The sequence below is a fragment of the Aethalodelphis obliquidens genome, unplaced genomic scaffold, assembly GCF_003676395.1.
Source record: "Aethalodelphis obliquidens isolate GAN/ISIS:26980383/991018 unplaced genomic scaffold, ASM367639v1 scaffold70, whole genome shotgun sequence".
NCBI lineage: Eukaryota > Metazoa > Chordata > Mammalia > Artiodactyla > Delphinidae > Aethalodelphis > Aethalodelphis obliquidens.
Genome location: NW_020838014.1, coordinates 2,020,502 through 2,040,969, shown reverse-complemented (window position 1 = coordinate 2,040,969; position 20,468 = coordinate 2,020,502). Strand labels below are relative to the sequence as shown.

The window sequence follows — 20,468 nt, the reverse complement described above, 5'->3', positions numbered from 1 at the left end:
TTTAATACAGGAATCTCCCTCTTCAGTTGTATAATTTAGTTCTCTCTCTCTTTATTTATATAAATATATACACAGAAGTTTTATATATACTTACATAGCTACTATATAATATTTGTTATATACGTTACATATATAATATATATATAACTTTTTCACTATAATTTTTGTTATAGTATCATAACTCTTTAAGTATTTCTTTTTTTTTTTTTTTTGGCCACGCCTCACGGCATGCTCAGGATCTTAGTTCCCCAACCAGGGATCAAACCCGTGCCCCCTGCAGTGGAAGCGTGGAGTCTTAACCACTGGACAGCCAGGGAAGTCCCTCTTTAAGTATTTCTGAAAAATCTGTTACCTGGTGCAATTTTCCCATCCTGAGCTGCAGGACCATCTTTCAGCACATTTTTCACTTGTAGGAACTCATCAGGCCTATCTCCACCAATAATGGTAAAACCAAATCCCATTGTGCTTTTTTTTAATGATGCTCGAACAAGGATGCCTTTAAGCTGGGATGGATCTCGAGTAAAGTGTGATTTTTCCATGTCTGTGTAAAAATGAGAAACAAGAATAATTACAATGAATATAGCCCTTGAAGCTAATCTCCAAGATAGTCTATATAACTTAAATATAACAAACCATAACATAACAGGAAAAAAAAAGATAGAATCTAATATTATAGAACAGTTGGAATTTAATTTCATAAACTAAATCACTGAAAAAAAAAACTTAGCTAATGAATCATTTATCTTTTATATGACTCTTCTATGTCATTTGAAAGGTAAAAACATCTACTCTGTCCCCTCCTCACTGCCTTGTTTGTACTTACTTTTTCTTATCCCAAAGAGTCCTTTATTTAGAAGTCAAAATGACACTCCTGAAGGGTAAACTTTATTATTAAATTCCTGAAAGCCTTCAGCACTTATTCAGATGTATATTTCATTTGAGTAAGCAGCTACTGAGGTCTATGCAGAAAACACTATACTAGGAAGATGAAGGCAACTGTCACAAACTTATAAAAGCGAATACATCGAGAACTTTTTATAATTTATGACTCAGGCTTTCTGCAGCCTTTAAGCTATATCTGATGAGAGGAGCAAATCCCTGCACTATCAGTATATAGCTCCATGCGTCTTTCCCTTTTACTCATATTTAGTGGAAACTTTAGGAAGACAAAAAGCACAGCTCCTCTGAAAAGCCTATTTTAAGAGGTTTCCCCAGATGATCCTAGAACTAAAAGTGATCTATATTTGCAAGTAATACCTCTCTTCTCTTCCCCAGAAACTCTCGCTCCTCTCTTCCACCAGCTGCCATTAGGGCACTTATGAAAACCGTGGGGATCAAATTGTACAGATTCATAATCTACAAAGCATTGTTGAAGTTATCTTTTTAAAATACGGTTTAAACTTTTCTCACAAATCTCTTTTTTAACAGCTTTATTGAGATATAATCCAATAATGACAGAATTATACAAGTCAATGACGTGCAACCATCACCACAGTCTAATTTTAGCACATTTTTCTCTCCCTCCAAACACACACACCAAAGAAATCTCTCTGTCCATTAGCAGTCACTCCCCATTTCTCCCCAACCTGCAACCACTAGTCTACTTTCTGTCTATAGATTTGCCCAATCTGGACTTTTAATATAAATGGAATCATATAATATGTGGTCTTTGGAATGCTTTATTTCACTCAGCATAATTTTTTTGAGGTTCATCTGTGTTGTAGCATGTGTTAGGACTTTATTCCTTTTTATTGCCAAATAATATTCCACTGTGCAGATATAGCACATTTTAGTTATCCATGTATCAGTTGATGGATATTTGGATTGTTTATACTTTTTGGATATTATAAATAATGTTGCTATGAACACTCATGTACAAGGTTTTGTGTGGGCAAGTATTTTCATTCCTCTTAGTTACATACTGTGAATGGAAATGCAGCAGTTACCATAAACATATCATAACTATGTTTAACATTCTGAAGGACTGCCAAACTTTTCCAAAGTGGCTGTACCATTTTACATTTCCACCATCAGTGTATGAGGGTTCCAACTTCTCCACATCCTTGCCAACACTTGTTACCGTCTGCTTTTTTGGTTATAGCCATTCTAGTAGGCGTGGAATGGTCTTACACTGTGGTTTTGAGGCTCATTTCCCTAATGACTCAAATTAACAAGGGTGACTTGTTTCATATTTAGATCACACTTAGCACTAATATCAAGCCCAGAGTTAATCTGTGTGTATCTGCTGCTGCCCCTCTTAGCAAAGTGTTCTAAGAGGCATGCATTAAACTTATTGGCAATTAGAAAAGAACAATCCTTGGGGCTGTTCTGTATGGTTGTATAGATTGTACAGTATGCATATGGCTCCTGCAAGAGGTAGGGCTGCCCTGCAAATACTGACGAAGGCAGGTTTGGGATAGGAGTGGGTGTACTTTATTCATTATGTTCTTCCCAGATTTGCTAATCTCTTACAAATACAAGCACTTGACATTAAAAAAAAAATCGGCTATTTTGGGCCTCACAAAGGAGAGGACTAGACTCCAGACAGGAGTGTATTCACCACAGTAAACACTATTTTGTGAGGCCTCTGAGTTTGGCCAGTCAGGCTACTTGTGGCAATACCTCAGTGCGCTGCTGGCCCTTGATGAGCCTCTGACGTTCAAACTAGCAACTCATCTCTGAACAAAATATTCCTTAAAAAAATTATTTGACATGCTCAAAGCCTATTTAGTTATGTAAGCTGATTATGACTGCCCCCTAGTGTTGCCTATCAGATCGTAGATAAGATCATGTAAGTACTGTGTACAGGTACTTGAGGAAAATATCTTTGATGAAATGTACATTTCTCATTTTTATGTCAAATATTGAAATATTTCTGGTCAGCTATCCCATGCTCTAGTCCCCGTAAATATCAGAATAAGACGGGCATCTGAGGGCTACAACAGAAAATCAGCATATAATATATGAGCTCTAAGATGTGCAGACATTAAAGTGGGAGGGAAAGTTTTGGTTAACACCTAATTTGGGAAAGTAGTAATAAAACAGCCAAAGCCAATTAGAAATTGGTCAAAAGTAGGTATTATCAGAATTTAGATATAGAAAAGTGAGAATAAGAAAGGCACAAAGAAACTATCATTGAGTCTAAGAATCCTGATTTTTTTTTTTTTTAACAATCCTGATTTTAAATCCAAGCTTTGTGATTTAGTTGAGTAATCTTGGAATATAATTTAACCTTTTTAAGTCTCGGTTGCCTCATCTATAAAAGGGCGGGTAATAGTACATAATTCATGGGGTTGTTACAGGGATTAAACTAGGTAGTGCACAGAAAGCATAAGAAACAGTGCTTGACAAACAATAAGTGCTCAATAAATGTAGATAAACACAAACCCATACAGGCTGCCTAAGGAAGGAAGCTCACAAACTTGAGTACTTCTGTCCCTGTGGCAAGTATATCCCTGGGATGGAAGCATCAGACAATTGTAACTTGATGCCATCAAGGCATCTGGACGGGGAAAATAATATTAACAACCTTGCAGCAATATTTTGAGACTTAAATGAGATGATGTAATATAAAGCATCCAATTTAGCACTAGACTCTATCTCAATAAATGGTAACAATTATTCTTCAAGGACTAGCATAACTTCCATCACTTCTAGGAAGCCTTTCCTTTCCTCTCGCAGTGAGATTTAATTTCTCTCTCCTTTGTTCCAACACTACTGTTTATATCTGTTAATATCATACTATACTAAAATTATGTGTCTGTTTCCCTGGCTAACTTGTGGGCTCCTGAAAGACAGATGCTGAGTCATTACTCTCTCATAGGAGAGTGTCTGGTTATCTAAAGTAATAAAACACATGGGTCCTGCCCTCGAGGAGCTTAGAGCTTAGTATAGGAGAGAAGATCTTTGCTATGGGCCATGGAAGACATGGGCATTCAGGAACTACATGTTATAATACAAAGAACTCTGAATTTAAAGTCCGTAAAACTAGGTTCAAATCCAGACTTGACTCCAAATCACTCACTGTGATTCTAAGCAAGAGGCTTAATCTTTCCTGAAGTCTGTTTATGTGTAAAATGGGGACTCATGTTCCTCTGCAGTTAACGTCCTCTGGCTACACCTTTCACACTCAAAGTTAGCAAAATAGTTGGCTAAACCCACTGTCTTCACTTCTACACCTCCCATTTCCTCTTTATTCTACTGCAGTTTTATTTCACTCTCCCCTTGCTCTTGCTAGAGTGACAAATGACCTCCACATTTTTAAGTCCAATGTAAAACACTTTTCAATTTTCATCTTTCTCGACTTTTCAGCACCATGTGACACAAATACTCAGCTTCTCTTTGAAACTCGTTTCTTCTCATGGCTGTCTATCCTTACAACCTCATCTCTTGTTACTCCCCTAAAATACCCTACACGCTGGCCATTTGTATCTGTTCTCTGACCCCTGGACCACCATTTCATGCTTCTCTGATTTTATATATTCTGTTCCTTCTAGCTGGTATGCCTTGTTGCTCCTCTAAAATTTTGATCTGCCTGACTTAACTTTTCCTGGCACTTCAAGACCCAGTTCACATATGTCCTCTGTCTCAAGGTTCCCCTGCCCCCTTGATTTCCTCCACCAAAGCAAAGTTGTGCACTCCCTCCTTTATGCCACCACTGTACCTTGTACATCTCTATTAATAGCAATGAAAGCTATTGTTTATTGGTCACCATGTGCCAGACCTGTATTTGCAAGCACTTTACATGTATTGTAAGCACTTTACATGTATTAATTTGCATACTCAGAACCACCTTAAGAGGTAGGGACTACTATTATTCCTGTTTTGTAGATGAGAAAACAAAGAATTTAAAAACTCAACCAAGGTTACACAGCTGGGATTCAAACCTGCTCTGCCCCCTGCTCATTCAACTACTAATACAGGATGACACCTATCACCATACAGTGTAACTATTAGTTTCCTATTTTAGACTGTGAACTCTTGAGGGCAAGACCTATCTGACTCTTAATCATTTTTTAATACCATGTACTTAGCAAAGCACTGGGCATACAGTAGGTGCCCCAAAATATTTGTTAAACTAAAAATATTTGTTAAATCACATGCAAATCTTAAGGGAAGAGACTATGTTTTGGAAGAGTAGTTATAAGAAAAAACTGTTTCTCTCACTGGCAACAGAAGTGAAGAATCTAATAGATTATTATGATATGACCATATAGACCTTATTAATGACAGAGAGAGAAGGGGGAGGAGATGAGGAGGGATAAGTTGGACGTAAGAAATTTCTGGGCATCTTTTTCAAAATACACATGGCTACGCTCATCAAAATCTCAGGACCTATGTATTTTTAAAATGTTCCCCAAATGGTCCTGATATTACTAATACCCTACCATCCCACTTGAGAATCAATGATGTAGGCAATAATACAGTGGATTTACTTGGTCTTTGTTCATATCAGTTAATGAAGAATCCTGAATGGTTACTGATGTTAGATCTAAGCAATTAACTTGAGAGAAGCTCAGAATGAATTAAAGATCTAATACTGGCTTGGCCTTAAACACCAGGAAACAATCCAATCTTCAAATTAAAACCTTGCACCCATAACAAAGCTATTCAGTTCCTTCTGCCAACAATTTCATACTTTCTATATAAGCAGCATGAGAAAAGTCTCAGTATTCTCAAACTGTCCAGATGTTTTATTAAGATTATTCATACCTTTACAGTAATGGAAATTAGACATTCTCTGTTGAATTTTAAAGCCCCGACAGTAAAAAGTTCAAACTCACTTTTATTATTTCAGCATATAAGTTTCACAAGTTATTCTTAGAAGAGAAGATAGAGGTAAAAGTTCTACCTGGTTTTGAAGACCCAGTATCAGCCTGTCCTAACTGCTTTTTCCTTTTGGCTTCCTCCACTGGATTTTCAAACTGGGTTTTCTGGTTAAGGTGACTGCAAAATGTAGAAAAATATGCATTTCAGTTTAATAAGAAAGAATTACATATTTTAAAATAGACTATCATAGATTAAGGGATAAATATGTACCCTTTACGCTATGGAACCCAGATATGCTGACAGGTCACAGAGGAAGAGCCTTCTGGCAACTAAAGAAGGTCCCGCAGAAGATGCCTAGAAGTCAAAGCTGCTGAAGTATTCACTATAGCTTCTTTATAAACGTTTCTAATATAGCTAATAACAGTTTTCAAAACTACAGTAGAAGCCCTCATATATGATACACTCAGGACTGTTGGTAATTAATCAGTTAATTTTTTTTAAGGCAGTTAATGGTAGGAGGGTTTTAAGGTTCTCTAAAGTGAAGCAGCTGTAAAGACACATTTGAAGAAATCTGAGTGTAGAAGCCTTCTAGAATTTTACTATTATTTTTCCAACTGACTCACCCACATCAATTTAGCGGCAACTAAGCAAGTGACTTGCTTTTTTTTCTTTTTTTTTTTTTGCGGCACACGGGCCTCTCACTGTTGTGGCCTCTCCCATTGCGGAGCACAGGCTCCAGAAGCGCAGGCCCAGCGGCCATGGCTCATGGGCCCAGCCGCTCCGCGGCATGTGGGATCTTCCCAGACCGGGGCACGAACCCACGTCCCCTGCATCGGCAGGCGGACTCTCAACCACTGCGCCACCAGGGAAGCCCAAGTGACTTGCTTTTATCAAACTGTATCACAGAACAACTCTCACAGTTAAATTTCTTCAAAATTATATAATAATTAGTTACATAATTATAACAAAAGTTTAACTGTTTTTTTATGATTTAGGAGCAATCACAACTGGCCCCTGAAAGCATACAAGTCTGTGGGGGAAAGCAGAAAAGCATGGGGAGACTAGAGGTAGGCCATTAGCCGATAGTATTCAATATACTAAGGGTAAGAGCATACTCTTACCCTTTACAGAGGGAACTGAGCATAGGTTATTCTGGCAAGTCAGTTAAGTGTAACTTGGTTAAGAATGCAACTATTGTACAAAAGATGTTTAAGACCGCAAATAGGGCTAATACAGAAGCAAGGGGGAATTATATTCTAGTACTTCTATAGTACAAATATATTTTAGCCAAATGAAATGCATTTTCTAGTAGAATCCATTTTAACGAGAAGTGACATTAGTAAATACCAACAATTAAACAACAAATCATGAGAATTTCAGATTATGATTGTCTTTAGATAGGCTGTTACAAAATCTATATGTAAATAGTCATATGACTTGGATATTTTCTTTACCATTTGTGAACATTAATGGTGATGGAGGAGGGGGCAGCAGGGAAAAAAACCAACCCTACAGCAAGGTATGCTAGCTTCTGAGTCTGCTTCTCTATGCCTTTTAGGCTTCTAGTGCATTATTAACCCTGCAACAGATGTAGGTATTTAGTTTCAGAGCTCTAAATATGGCAAGTTCTACTTGACACCCTTTGGGTTCTGATTTCACAAAAACTCAGGTATGCTTCTGCTTCTTACTATGAGGGGGGACCTTATCAACTGAGTTACTGTTTACCCCTCTGTGAAAATGAAGACTTCGGTGTTAAGTTAGGTACCATTTTAAAAGTTATCTGTTAGGTACTGATAATTTACATAGTCTTGATAAAATAAAACTAGAAACTGACACTTAGAAAAGAATAAACCTGTTTGGAAAGAATCCTGGCTCACTTTAACGTCATCAGCTAGAATGACTCACTTTGCCACCCAAGCATTAGAACATAAACAGTGGTAGTATACTCTTTGTTATGTGTGGTAGAAGAGAGTAGAAGTATGTGAATGAGTAATCCCTTTCCTGAAAATTCTTTGACAAATAATGTAAGATTTTAGTGAAGGGAGTAATTGCATCTGTAACCTTAGACTATCTAGATTAAAATGTCACCCAAAAAACAAAACAGTAAAAACACTCTCCTTTTCATTTAGTTACTTATACCCATAATATTATTCAGATAACAAATTTTGTCTTCTATAAAACCAGCTATGGGAAGTAAGAGAGAAGAATATGACAGATTATCAGAAAAATTAAACAAGGGTAGCAAACAAGCTTAATTAAATATATAATAAATAATTTGAAATTTCACCTGTATTAAAATTTTGTATATAGGAATTTTAAAAATTCACCTCAACAAACAAAATCATTATCCTTCACGAAGCGTTAAGATATTAAAAGCAGACATATTTTGACTTTGTCACCTGACTGCATCACGACAGTTAAAGCAATACGTTAAGACAACATTTCTAAATATATAAGCATTCTTATGGAAGGCCTACCATTAAATTTTGGGAAGAATTTTATTTTCAAAAATAAATTAATCCATTTCAGAATCTCATCTTCTAAAATAAATACTTACCAAAAAAAACCCCTGCCATTGCAGTTGGTGTTACTACTATAAGGCTCCTGCCAAGAGCAATCATTGTGCCATCTGGTTTGACAAACTAAGAGAGCCAAAGAGTAGCCATTCAAGTTAACAGCTTTTTATCTCCATCAGTAAACTCACTGCAGATTACTACAGTCGAGATTCAAAGCCTAACTAATCTGGGAATCAAGCCACACTCCAGAGCTCAGCTGATTCCATACTAATGTGCATCTTGAGTACGGCCTGCTCTTTCTTAATCTAATAAATTACCCTCCTGTAAAATGAGCTCGTCTGGAAGCAATCATACAAAATCACATTGCTGCCACTGCTGTTGCTTCTAATCAGGCTACTTCACATACCTCCATGACAGCTGAGAGCAGGTCACTTCAGGATTTGCCCTAAAGCTGCTTCAATATTAGTATATCCTTGCTTAACGAGAACCCGATCATTTAGCCCAAGATTTTATAACAGGCAAATGTCTTTCACCTCTTGACTGTGTACTCAAATTCACTTGGAATGGATACTAAGAGAATGAGAATTATTATCTCAGAAATGTTCAGTAGTGTTAATGGCAAATAATGACTGATTGAAGCCCAATTTAAGTAGACTAACTCTTAGGGGGAAAAAATCTCACAATTCCTTTTCAGCTAGCCTTCAAATATTTCTTTGACTAGAAAAATGGTTAGTTTTTTTCTTCAAATTAAATATGCTTTAGAAAAAAAATGAGCTGCTGTGAACCTTTCACATCACAGTATTAGAAAGATATGAAATAACACAATGGAAATAAAATTAACATAACCTTTCAATGGAACCAAAATATTGACACTGTTAAGTTACATATCGGAGGGTCAAAATGACTCATTTTCTTAGGGTATAAGTTAGATTTTAAGAAATCATTCCAAAAATCCCTCTAACCACAGTGACTCAAGTAACAACCGACACACTAGGATAAAGACTAGCGTTGTAACAGGACTCAGAGTTACTTGCGCTAGGGAAGTGGCACTGGTTTGTGCCAACAAGTGATGAAAAGTTAATTAGCAATCATAAAACTAGAAGATTCTCATGTTTGCTATTTTTCCAGGTAATAATATTTTGCCTTTACTACCTTGGCAGTTGGTGCAGACTCCTAGTTCCCAGGTAAATAGTAACCTCTCTGATGCAATTATTTGCCTGGTACTAGATGCCTGAGGTCAAAATTCTATCTATACCATCTGGAGAGAAAGCAATCCCAACGATCATAATAATGTAGCAATTAGATAAGTGAAGAAAAGGGAAAAAAAATTAGATGTTGATGTTATCCTAATTTCTCTGGCTAATATAGGCAGGTGTTTGATCCTCTACTCCAACACAGATTTATGTTAAATTTAACCATAACAGCTGTGTGAGAAGCAACTTTCACCCCCGCAAAGAGAATACTAACTTTTCCTTAATTAACTCCTTGAAAGAGAGAACAGTTTTAATGATATACTTCAAAGGTTTGGATCATTATGATACAATGCCCTTAAAGTCCTTTCATTGCTTTCAGAAACATGCAAGTATAGTGTTGAAAGTGACCTCAATAGTTCACCTTATTTCAGTCTTCTATCTACTACTTCTCTCTTTAGAGGCCACGGTAGTACTGATAACATCTCTAGCCATTACTTATCCGGGCAACTTCCCCCTGTCTCTCTATACTTACTTCAAAGCCAACTTCTAGGGAGCCTAGTCAGTGAAGTAAATGCCCACTGTCCCTACCTTCTCATTCCCCTAGTGGCAAAACCTGAAAGCTGGATTGCAGAAGCATAAAGTATTTCATTCATTCCCTAAAGTTGTGTAATGAAAGGAAAACACTTGGGAGAACATTAACTGAGGTAACAAACTTACTCAACATAGTAGGTCCCATACTGAGGGTCTTCAATTTTCTCCCAGCCATAAGGAAGTTCTGCAAATAAAAAAAAACAGAATTGAGTGAAATGCCAGTTTCAAAACCAACAAGAAAAGAATTTACAGAATGAATTTGTGTCTTTTATTTCATTACACTAATATTTGGGAGACAGACGGAAAGCTGAGGGCTCACTTTCAAAGAACAAACACAGTTTGAGTGGTTTCTTCAATAGCTAGTGAGTATCTCGGCAAGTAATCAGAAGCACAGAAGAAAAGATGACATTAAACTCAAAGGTGTTTATTCGAGGGGCTTCCCTGGTGGTGCAGTGGTTGAGAGTCCGCCTGCCGATGCAGGGGACACGGGTTCGTGCCCCAGTCTGGGAGGATCCCACGTGCCGTGGAGCGGCTGGGCCCATGAGCCATGGCCGCTGAGCCTGCGTGTCCAGAGCCTGTGCTCCGCAACGGGAGAGGCCACAACAGTGAGAGGCCCGTGTACCACCAAAAAAAAAAAAAAAAAAAAAGGTGTTTATTCGAATCACAAGCCATAAAATGCTAATTATTTAAGAAATCACCTGGTATATTTCTTTCATTTAAAAAGCCTGATAACAATGGCGTGAGACACACCCTGTAGTTCAATACAAGCAGCAGCTGCATGTTAAATTTTTCACTATTAGACAAAGGATTTGTCAATTATTTCAGTTATCACATTCTGACCCACTTCTCCCCCCCGGGAAAGTCCAGCCTTGGATTTTTGCCATTTCAAGTGGGCAATCTAGATTTGCTTAAAATCTAAGAAAATACTTACTGTCCCTTGCAAGAGCTTGATCTAAGTATCTGAAGGAAAATTTATTTAACTACACAGTGCCTTGTGTAGAATCTATATTTATGTATGGTTACAAAGAAATACCTTACATGGGATTATTATGTGTTATTGCAAGTAAACTGACCAATAAAATATAACCAGAAAAACTGAAAGTAGTTGAATTTCTGATAGTTAAAAAAAAGTCTGGTCTTTGCAACGTAAACTGGCCTTGTCAAGAAAGAATCCCCTTTCCCTCCCACTCTGTTTTCCAGGGTAAGGCTGCTGAAGAATCATTTTATTAGTCAGACATGGATTAAGTTGGCAGGAGTGTTCCTACCAGGTGGATTTTATTGCTATCAATTATGCATAGGAGCCCAGCAAGAAGGAATTTTTTTTTTTTTGTTACACGGGCCTCTCACTGTTGTGGCCTCTCCCGTTGCGGAGATGCGTAGCCTGGAGATGCATATCATCTATAGCTGCATATCACAGGATAGATGCATATCACAGGAAGAATTTCAATGATCCCAGATCCTTGCATCTTCCCATATATAGAAAGTACTAAGACCATTAGCTTGAGATGTCTGTTCTTTTTGATTAGCGGTCTTTTGCTAAGATGTATGCTTGACTGCATGAATTTCCCAGCTAAAAACTCACGTATATCCTGGCTCCTCTCCTACCTCTTGAAGCAGTTCTCAGAGCTCCTGAGGCGCTGTCTCCTGGGCTATGGGCCTCAGTAAGACCCTGAACAAAACTTAAACTCATAACTCTCATGTATGTTTTCCTTTAAGTCGACACTAAGCAACTGTTACATGCATATAACATGGATTACATCTGTTGGATTATATCTGTAAAAAAATGCTCTATAATAATATTACCAAAGCATTAGCACTGAGGATCTTTCATGAGCTATTTCTCTTTAATAGAAATTTTCTTGAAATAACATAGGAACTCAGTTGTGCTGTGTAAGGATGACTTCTGCAACTGCACCACAACTGGATTTATGCTTTTTAAAAAATATATATTTATTTATTTATATTTATTTATTTTTGGCTGCATTGGGTCTGTTGCTGTGCGCAGGCTTTCTCTAGTTGCGGTGAGCAGGGGCTACTCTTCGCTGCGGTGCACGGGCTTCTCATTGTGGTGGCTTCTCTTGATGCAGAGCATGGGCTCTAGGTGCACGGGCTTCAGTAGTTGTGGCTCACGGGCTCTAGAGCGCAGGCTCAGTAGTTGTGGCGCACGGGCTTAGTTGCTCTGTCGCATGTGGGATCTTCCCGGACCAGGGCTCAAACCCGTGTCCCCTGCATTGGCAAGTGGATTCTTAACCACTGCTACACCAGGGAAGCCCTGGATTTATGCTTTGTCTTTGAGAATTTTGGAGAATTGAAGCAACTATAGAGATAGTTGAAACTTTCCATTTGCTATCTGAAAAATTCACTAAAAAGGATGTATTAATGCCTAATAAAAATAAAACAGCAAAATAAATATATTTCAGTGTTGACATGGAAGTTGAGTCAGCATTTTAGCTAGTACTTAAAGAAATTAGCAACTAACAGATAAAGTATAGCCCTTTCTTTAGGAGAGTAAACAAATTGGTAATTTATCTTCCAGATTACTTTTAGCAATCACTTTAAACCCTCATACATGATAACATTAGCTAGGTTTTTGCAGGGCAGATTCATGCAGATAAAGAAGTGGTTATTACTTGTCCACTTAAATAAAGGTAATACAAGCAAGACTAAAATACCTAGCAATTTTATACACTATCCAGTGGGTCGATTCATTTACTGAATTTCTTCCCCTTTTCCTTCTCTTTTTCCCCTCCCTTCCTTCTCTTCCTCCTCTCTCCTTCTTCTTTATGCAAAAATAAAAATTAGAAATAGTATAGTTCTTGACATCAAACAGTTCATAGTCTAAAAATGAAGACAGAAGAGAGAAATGATATAATGAAGGTAAGCGCAAGCTTTTGGGGAGAGCAGAGGAATGACACCTATTGCTTGGTAAAGCAGCTATCAGAAAAGCCTTCTAAAAGAGGGTGATGTTTGAGCAGTCTTAAAGGATGAGCTGGGATTGGGGAGAGGGAGGCCATTCCATAGATCAAACAGCACTGAGGTATTAAGAATGGCTGGCAATTTTCAGTAATTACAAATAATTTGATAGGGTTAGAGTGAAGGATGTATGCAAGGGGGCTTGTCTTATAAGCAAGCACCAAAACACATTTCTGGAGTGCCAGGTTAAGAGGTTTGGTCTTTATTTTGATGATGATGAAACTGACTAAGCTGGACTGAGACATGATTACATTTATATTTGGGAAAGATTATGGGCAGCAGTAATAAAGGATGAAATAGATGGAGTGGAGTGAGAATAAAAGCAGACAAACAAGAAAGTCATTAATAGCTTAGGTAAGAAATGATGAAGGTTGGAGCTAAGACACTGGTAGTGGGAATACAGAGAAAGAATGGATAATAGAGACAAGGAAGTCAAAGCAACAGAACTCAATGACTAACACTAAGACTGAGGGAGGAAGAGAGGGGAGGAAGCCAAGATGATCCCAAGGTTAATGGCTCTTCAGGCATGAAGATGATATATTATCAAATATTTACTGGATACCAATGATGAAAATAGCTGTGGGAAGAGGAAAGAGGTATTAATTTGGATTTAGAGGCATTTAGGAGGCAGATAATATGGGAAAAGTGCCTAGCACCATTGGACACTTAAGAGATGGCAGGTTTTTTAAAGTCAGAGTTGATAGAACTTGGTACTTCACTGCAATGAAGAAGACAGGGTGAGGATAAAGTTGAGGATGATAGCCAGTTTAAGGCTCACGGAACTGGGAGGATGTAATGTCATTTGGTGATGGCAGGAAGCTCAGGTATAGAGAATATTTAACTCAGTTTGGAAGGTGTTACATTTGAGGGGCTATGCAACATCCTTATAGAGATATCCAACAATCTCTTGGAAATATGAACCCGGTCCTCAAATGAGAAATGTAGGAAGATAAGGATTTGGGAGACATTGTAGTTAAAGCCATGGCAGTGGACAAGATTACCTAGATAAATTGTGAATAGAAAAAGATGGAGAATAGAAACTTAGGAGCATTAACAATTTAAGGAGCAGAGACAGTGAGAATAGTCAGGGGGAATGATGTCAAAGAAGACAGAAGAGGAGAGTATGGTCAACGCTAACAAATGCTTTATAAAGCTGTAAGGACTCAAGATAAGGGCTAAAAAGAGTCCACTAAGTTTGGCAATCAGGCCGGAGGTTATTGGTAACCTTAAGAAAACCAGTTTAACTAGAAAGGTAAGGGGCAAAATTCAGCATATTGTAGTATTAAAGAGTAAAATAAAAGGTGGAGCCCTTAAGAAGAGAGCCTTTTTTTTTCTTTGTCTTTTTTTTGGAAACTTCGTTGTGAAAAACATAGTGTGAGAACTGTGGAGAAGCAGGGTCAAGAGAAAACGTGTTTATTTACTTTTGAGATAGGAAAGATCTAACCGTATTTTTCTGTGTTAGAAGCTAAAGCATTCCCCCCAAAAGCTGACTCAAAAGGCAAAACTAGTTCTGGCATATCAAGCAGTTGATTGTTTCTAAAGCCCATGAATTTATCTTTCCTCTTCTCCAAATAGGATTTTTCTTATTTAAATATATGAATTACAATTGTTTTCTCATTGTGGAGCTCTATTCAGTTGATAATTTTCTTTTACCATTCTCTAAATTCGAAAAATGATATCGACGTTCAATACATTTTAGTAAAAATGTCTTTAGTAAAAAATTTAATCTTTCTTTCATCTTAAGAGAAAAGGAGTGGGTTGAGAGTAAAATGGATTCCTGATGTCGAACTTTTAAGATAAAACCATTTAAATTTAACTAAAACAATTTTTTTTTTTTTTTGCGGTACGCAGGCCTCTCACTGTTGGGGCCTCTCCCGTTGCGGAGCACAGGCTCTGGACGCGCAGGCTCAGCGGCCATGGCTCACGGGCCCAGCCACTCCGCAGCATGTGGGATCTTCCCGGACCGGGGCACGAACCCGTGTCCCCTGCATCGGCAGGCGGACTCTCAACCACTGCGCCACCAGGGAAGCCCTAAAACAATTATTTTAAGTGGAAGATAAATATGTACATCGATTAAACCATCTGATATGGTATAAAAACACAGGTTCTGAATATCACAAGACTGGGGAGAAAAGGGCAAGTTTTAGAAACTGTGAGGTTTTTCTAGAAGATCTTAAATGTTCAGCAGAATGCAAACAATATCTTAAACTATAAAAACTGACATTTAAAATATTGTTATTACTATCCCCTTTTGAACATCTACTCTGTGCAAAGTATTGTGGAAATTACCAATGTAAGTCAGATACAGTCTAGTCTGGAAATAGCCTATTGTGGGGCTATTTCTCCCCTACTGAGGGAGGAGACAAAATATACAGCAAAATGATAAAGGTTGGCTGAGCATAAAACAAATAGGTTGAAGGTTCCAAATTTTGGGGTCCCCATAGTGAAGTACAGGTGACGTTAGAAAGGCACACCCAGTAATGGGGGTGGGAGAGTAACTCTTAGATTAAAATGTTTTGAACATCCTTAAATACTGAGTGCAATGTTGGTCGCTCTATCTTAAGAAGGATATAATTAAGATGACCATATAATGTATTCTACACTTTTGAGAGTAAAAGGGGACACTGTTATTAATTATGCTGGGACAGCAGGAATAAGCTGGATTAGTCCTTGGCCAACCAAGACATATGGTCACCCAGAAGGTAAAGAGCATTAGCGGAACACACTCATCCAGAGAAACATTTCCAGTTTCTCTGAGCCCCTTTACTTTGTTCTCCAAGGAAGAAAGAATGTCTTATCTGACTGGTGGGTTTTACAGAATGAATTCTATGTGCTTGGCTCAGGGCCTCTTGGGTTCTCTTGCTGTTCTGGACGCTAGCCTGCCTGCAGAGAGGGTATAATCTGCTCTTTTCACCATGTCTGCCTTGTGGGAGGGGTCAAACAGCTGAACACAGAGACCAGAGACTGAGTGCTTAAGTCTGCCTCCTGTAGGGGTAAAATATTAGTAAGCCCAACAGAGGTGCAGAGCTAAAGCTATGTTCACTCAGCAGATGGTATTCTAACCTCATCTCTGTTTCCTGTGTCTTATTTCTCTATTGACTCCTCACTAGTGAATGAAAACAGAATTCTTTTTTTTTTTAACTTTTTTTTGGCCATGAGGCATGTGGGATACTAGTTCCCCGACCAGGGATTGAACCCTCGCCCTCTGCATTGGAAGCATGGAGTCCTAACCACTGGACCACCAGGAAAGTCCCAAGACAAAATTGTTATTTATTGCTTCCCTCAGAACCTTAAAGAGATTAAACATTATTTTCAAGAAGGATGACCAAAATAATCTGGAGCATAGAGTAGCTTCTTTCCTTCTTTTCCTTTCTTTCTTTTCCTCCTTCCTTCCTTACATCCAAACATTTAAGTCTCTACTGAAGGGATATATAGATAAGACAAAATCCTTGCTCCTATTGAGTGTAGGCACCTAGTAACAATGCAACGTAGTAGTAAGTGCTACAGTAGAAATATCCATGTGGTACTGTTGCGCACAGAGGAGAGAACACCTAATCCTGGCCTGGAAGAAAATGACAGAGGAGGCTACAAAAAATTACACTTTACATCTGAGCTTAAAAGGATAAGTAGGTATGAGCTAGGTGGACACAGGGAAAAAGGCTGGTTCCTGGCAGAAGAAATGGGCCTGTGGCAAAGGCAAAGATAAAAATGTGTCATACTTATGGCATGATAATACTTTGAGAGAGAAATATAGAATACAGTTCAATTACAAAAAATCTTCAATACTTCCCCATGGAGTCTCGACTTTATTCTGCTGACAGTAGGGAGCCATTAACTATAATGGCCATTAACCTGAGCTAGGGAGAGGTATGAAGGCAGTTATATTTTAGAAAGATTAATTGACAATGTAGCTAAAGTTTTTTGATCATGTAGCCTTATCAGTAAAAAATCTGACAATGTACTTCCAAGAGATTTATATATATATATATATTCATAAACATATACATACTACTCTACTAACATGTATTTACATAATAAAGCATACACAAAACAGAAGTTTAAAAAGGAGATGGGAGACTTCCCTGGCGGTCCAGTGATTAAGACTCCATGCTTCCAATGAAGTGGGCACGGGTTCCATTCCTGGTTGGGGAACTAAGATCCCACATGCCGCAGGGCACAGCCAAAATAAAAAAATAAAAAGGAGATGAAGACTAAATAAACAATTATCCCTAGTTTACCTCAATGTGGTTTAAAAAAGCTCACATGAGGTGTATGAGAAGTGTCAGCTCTGCCATTTTCTCACTGCTAGCTTGGGCTTGCATATTTGTATTATCTTCAATCAGCAGTGTCTTTGTAGAAATCCTTTTAAGCCACATTTTAATTTTGTGTGGATTAAAAACCATATAACATAGTCTATAAATCCACTTAACTGTGCACAAGTAACTGCAAAACTTTACAGGGCTCTTGGCAAGAGCAAGGGTGCCACCCATGTTCTTCCCTCAAGACACTCTGGGGAGTGTACATGATAATCTGACATATAGAATGAGGTAGAATGCCATTACCAATCTGTATATAAAATAGTAGAGAAGCTTAATTTATTTTTTTCCCAATAGAAACATTATGAAAAGTTCTGACATTTTCTTCCTGTACCCGAACAGATAGTTGGAACACTACCATTTTACAGACCACTGGCATAAAAGATATACTGGAAGAGAACTGTAGGAAAAAAAGACCAAGAAAAATCCAAGCGTGTGGTAGTCAGAGGAAGGGAGAGGAAGATACAAAAAAAAAAGCATGAATAGATAGAGGCATAGGTAGCTATGTGAAAAAGCAAATAGAGCAAAATGTTCATTATAATGCATGTATTCACTGAAAAATTCTTTCAGTTTTTCTATGTTGGAAAATTTTCATAATAATATATTGGCAAAATATAGAAAAAAGAAAGAGCAGCAGGGATTGGAAACTATATAGGGAATAGAGCAAACAGAGAGGAAGAAGCAAAAGTGACTCAAAGGATTTTGGCCCAGATGATTATGAGGGTGGTACCTATGACAGAAAGAGGAATGGGGTGACTATGGGGGAAAGATGCTAAATTCAGTTTTAAATATGTTTATCTGAAGTGCTAGTAGGGCAATCAAAAAGAAAGTCTCAAATGTAATGGGAAATACAGAAATAGCATTCAGAACAGAGGACAATACTAGAGGTTTAGATAAGGAGCCCAGCTACAGTAAACTGATAGTTAAGGCTATGAAAATAAATACATTCTACAAGGGAAACAGGAAAAGGCAGAGAATTGAACTGAAACAATTAGTCGGGAGGAAAAGGAATGGAGCCTAGTAAAAGAGACATGCCCAAGAAGACTAATACCACATTCACAATCTTTAAAAAGTCCAATTCTATGGACTTATGTATATGTATAACTGATTCACTTTGTTATGAAGCAGAAACTAATACACCATTGTAAAGCAATTATACTCCAATAAAAATGTAAAAAAAAAAGTCCAATTCTATAGTATTACATATTCTAGTTTACCTTCACAATGGGTGACTTCACCATAAGAAACTTACTATGAAGAGCCTTATAGACAAGGGAAGTATAAAAAATTATTTTAAAAATTATTTCGAGGTGTAATTTACATTCAACAAAATGCACAGATCTTAAGTGCTCATTCAATGATTAAAATATTGATTTAAGTGCTTGTTCAAGTATAAAAAATGAGTTTTGGCAATTGCATGTGCCTATATAACCGTCACCCCAAACAAGGTGGAGAATATATCCATCATTCCAGAGAATTCAATTCACCATTCTCCCCTCCACCCCCATCATTTTCTGACTTCTATCAGCATAGATGAGTTTTCCTGGTTTTAGGCTTTAAATAATGGATAATTAAGTATCCATTCTTTTGTGTCTGGCTTCTTTCATACAACATGTTTCTGAGGCTCATCCATGTTGTTGAGTGTTATCAACAGCTTTTTCTTTTTACTGATGAGTAGTATTTCATTGCCTGAATATACCACAACAGGAGAATGTTTATCCATTCTCCTGTTGATGAATATTTGGGATGTTTCCAGGTTGGAGCTATTATGAATAAGGCTGTCATGATCATTCAGGTAGTCTTCTGGGGAACATGTGTTTTCATTTCTCTTGACATAACACCTCATAGGTAACTGCCAACATTTCTCCAGAGTGTTCACATAATTTTATATCCCCACCAACAAGTAAAAGATCCAGTTGCTCTACAATCTCACCGATCATTCGTATTGTCAGTGTATTTGACTTTAGCCCTTTTAGGGGTTGTGAATGACATCTCACTGTAGAGACGATTAATGATAAGCACCTTTTTATGCTTTTTAAAAAACTGAGGTATAGCTGATGTACACACCTTTTCATGTTCTTAATTGGCTATTCTTTATCTTCTTTTGTGAAATGTTGTTCAAGTTCTTTGGCCATTTTATTTTATTTTTATTTATTTATTTTTGGCTGCATGGGGTCTTCATTGCTGTGCGTGGGCTTTCTCTAGTTGCGGTGAGCGGGGTCTACTCTTTGTTGTGGTGCGTGGACTTCTCATGGCAGTGGCTTCTCTTGTTGCAGAGCATGGGCTCTAGGTGCGCGGGCTAAAGTAGTTGTGGCACGCGGGCTCAGTAGTTGTGGCTCACGGGCTCTAGAGCGCAGGCTCAGTAGTTGTGGTGCCTGGGCTTAGTTGCTCCGCGGCGTGTGGGATAGTCCCGGACCAGGGCTCAAACCCGTGTCCCCTGCATTGGCAGGCGGATCCTTAACCACTGCGCCACCAGGGAAGTCCCTGTGGCCACTTTAAAAAGCAACTTTATTGAGGTATAATTTACATATCACATAAAATTGTTCTGCTTGAAAAAATGTACAACTCATTGATTTTTAAAAATTTACTGAGTTGTGCAACCGTCACCGCAATCCAGTTTTGGGAAATTTCCATCACTCCAATAAGATCCCTTGTGCTGTTTACAATTAATCTCTATTCCCTTCCTTAGCACTGGGCAACCACTAATCTACTTTGGCTCTATAGATTTGCCTATTCTGGATATTTCATATGAATGAAATCATGCAATACTTGATCTTCTGTGTCAAGTTTCTTTCACTTGGCATAACATTTTTTGAAGTTCATTCGTATTGTAGTATGCATAGTATTTCATTTCTTTGTATTGCTGAACAATATTCCATTGTATGATTACACCACATTTTATTTATCCATTCATTGTTTGATGGACATCTGAGTTGTTTCCACTTTTTAGCTATTATGAATAGCGCTACTATGAATATTTACATTCAAGTGTTTGTGTGGACATGTTTTCATTCCTCTTGGGTAGATATCTAGGAGTGGAAGTGCTAGGTGATATGGTAAGTTTATATTTAACCTTTTAAGAAACTGCCAAACTGCTTTTCAAAGCAGTT

At 37.8% G+C, this 20,468-nt stretch overlaps 1 protein-coding gene across 3 annotated transcripts in view; it reads right to left on the bottom strand.

The window, feature by feature from the left end:
- Nucleotides 1-20,468, bottom strand: part of MAGI3 (membrane associated guanylate kinase, WW and PDZ domain containing 3) — a 265,111-nt gene that overhangs the window by 47,411 nt on the left and 197,232 nt on the right. For all 3 annotated transcript variants that reach the window (XM_027090938.1, XM_027090939.1, XM_027090940.1), the window contains 3 exons: nt 10,196-10,253; nt 5,852-5,946; nt 353-541 (listed from right to left, as the gene is read on the bottom strand). In XM_027090938.1, the coding sequence (XP_026946739.1) occupies nt 353-541; nt 5,852-5,946; nt 10,196-10,253 (342 nt within the window). The remainder of the gene's footprint in view (nt 1-352; nt 542-5,851; nt 5,947-10,195; nt 10,254-20,468) is intronic.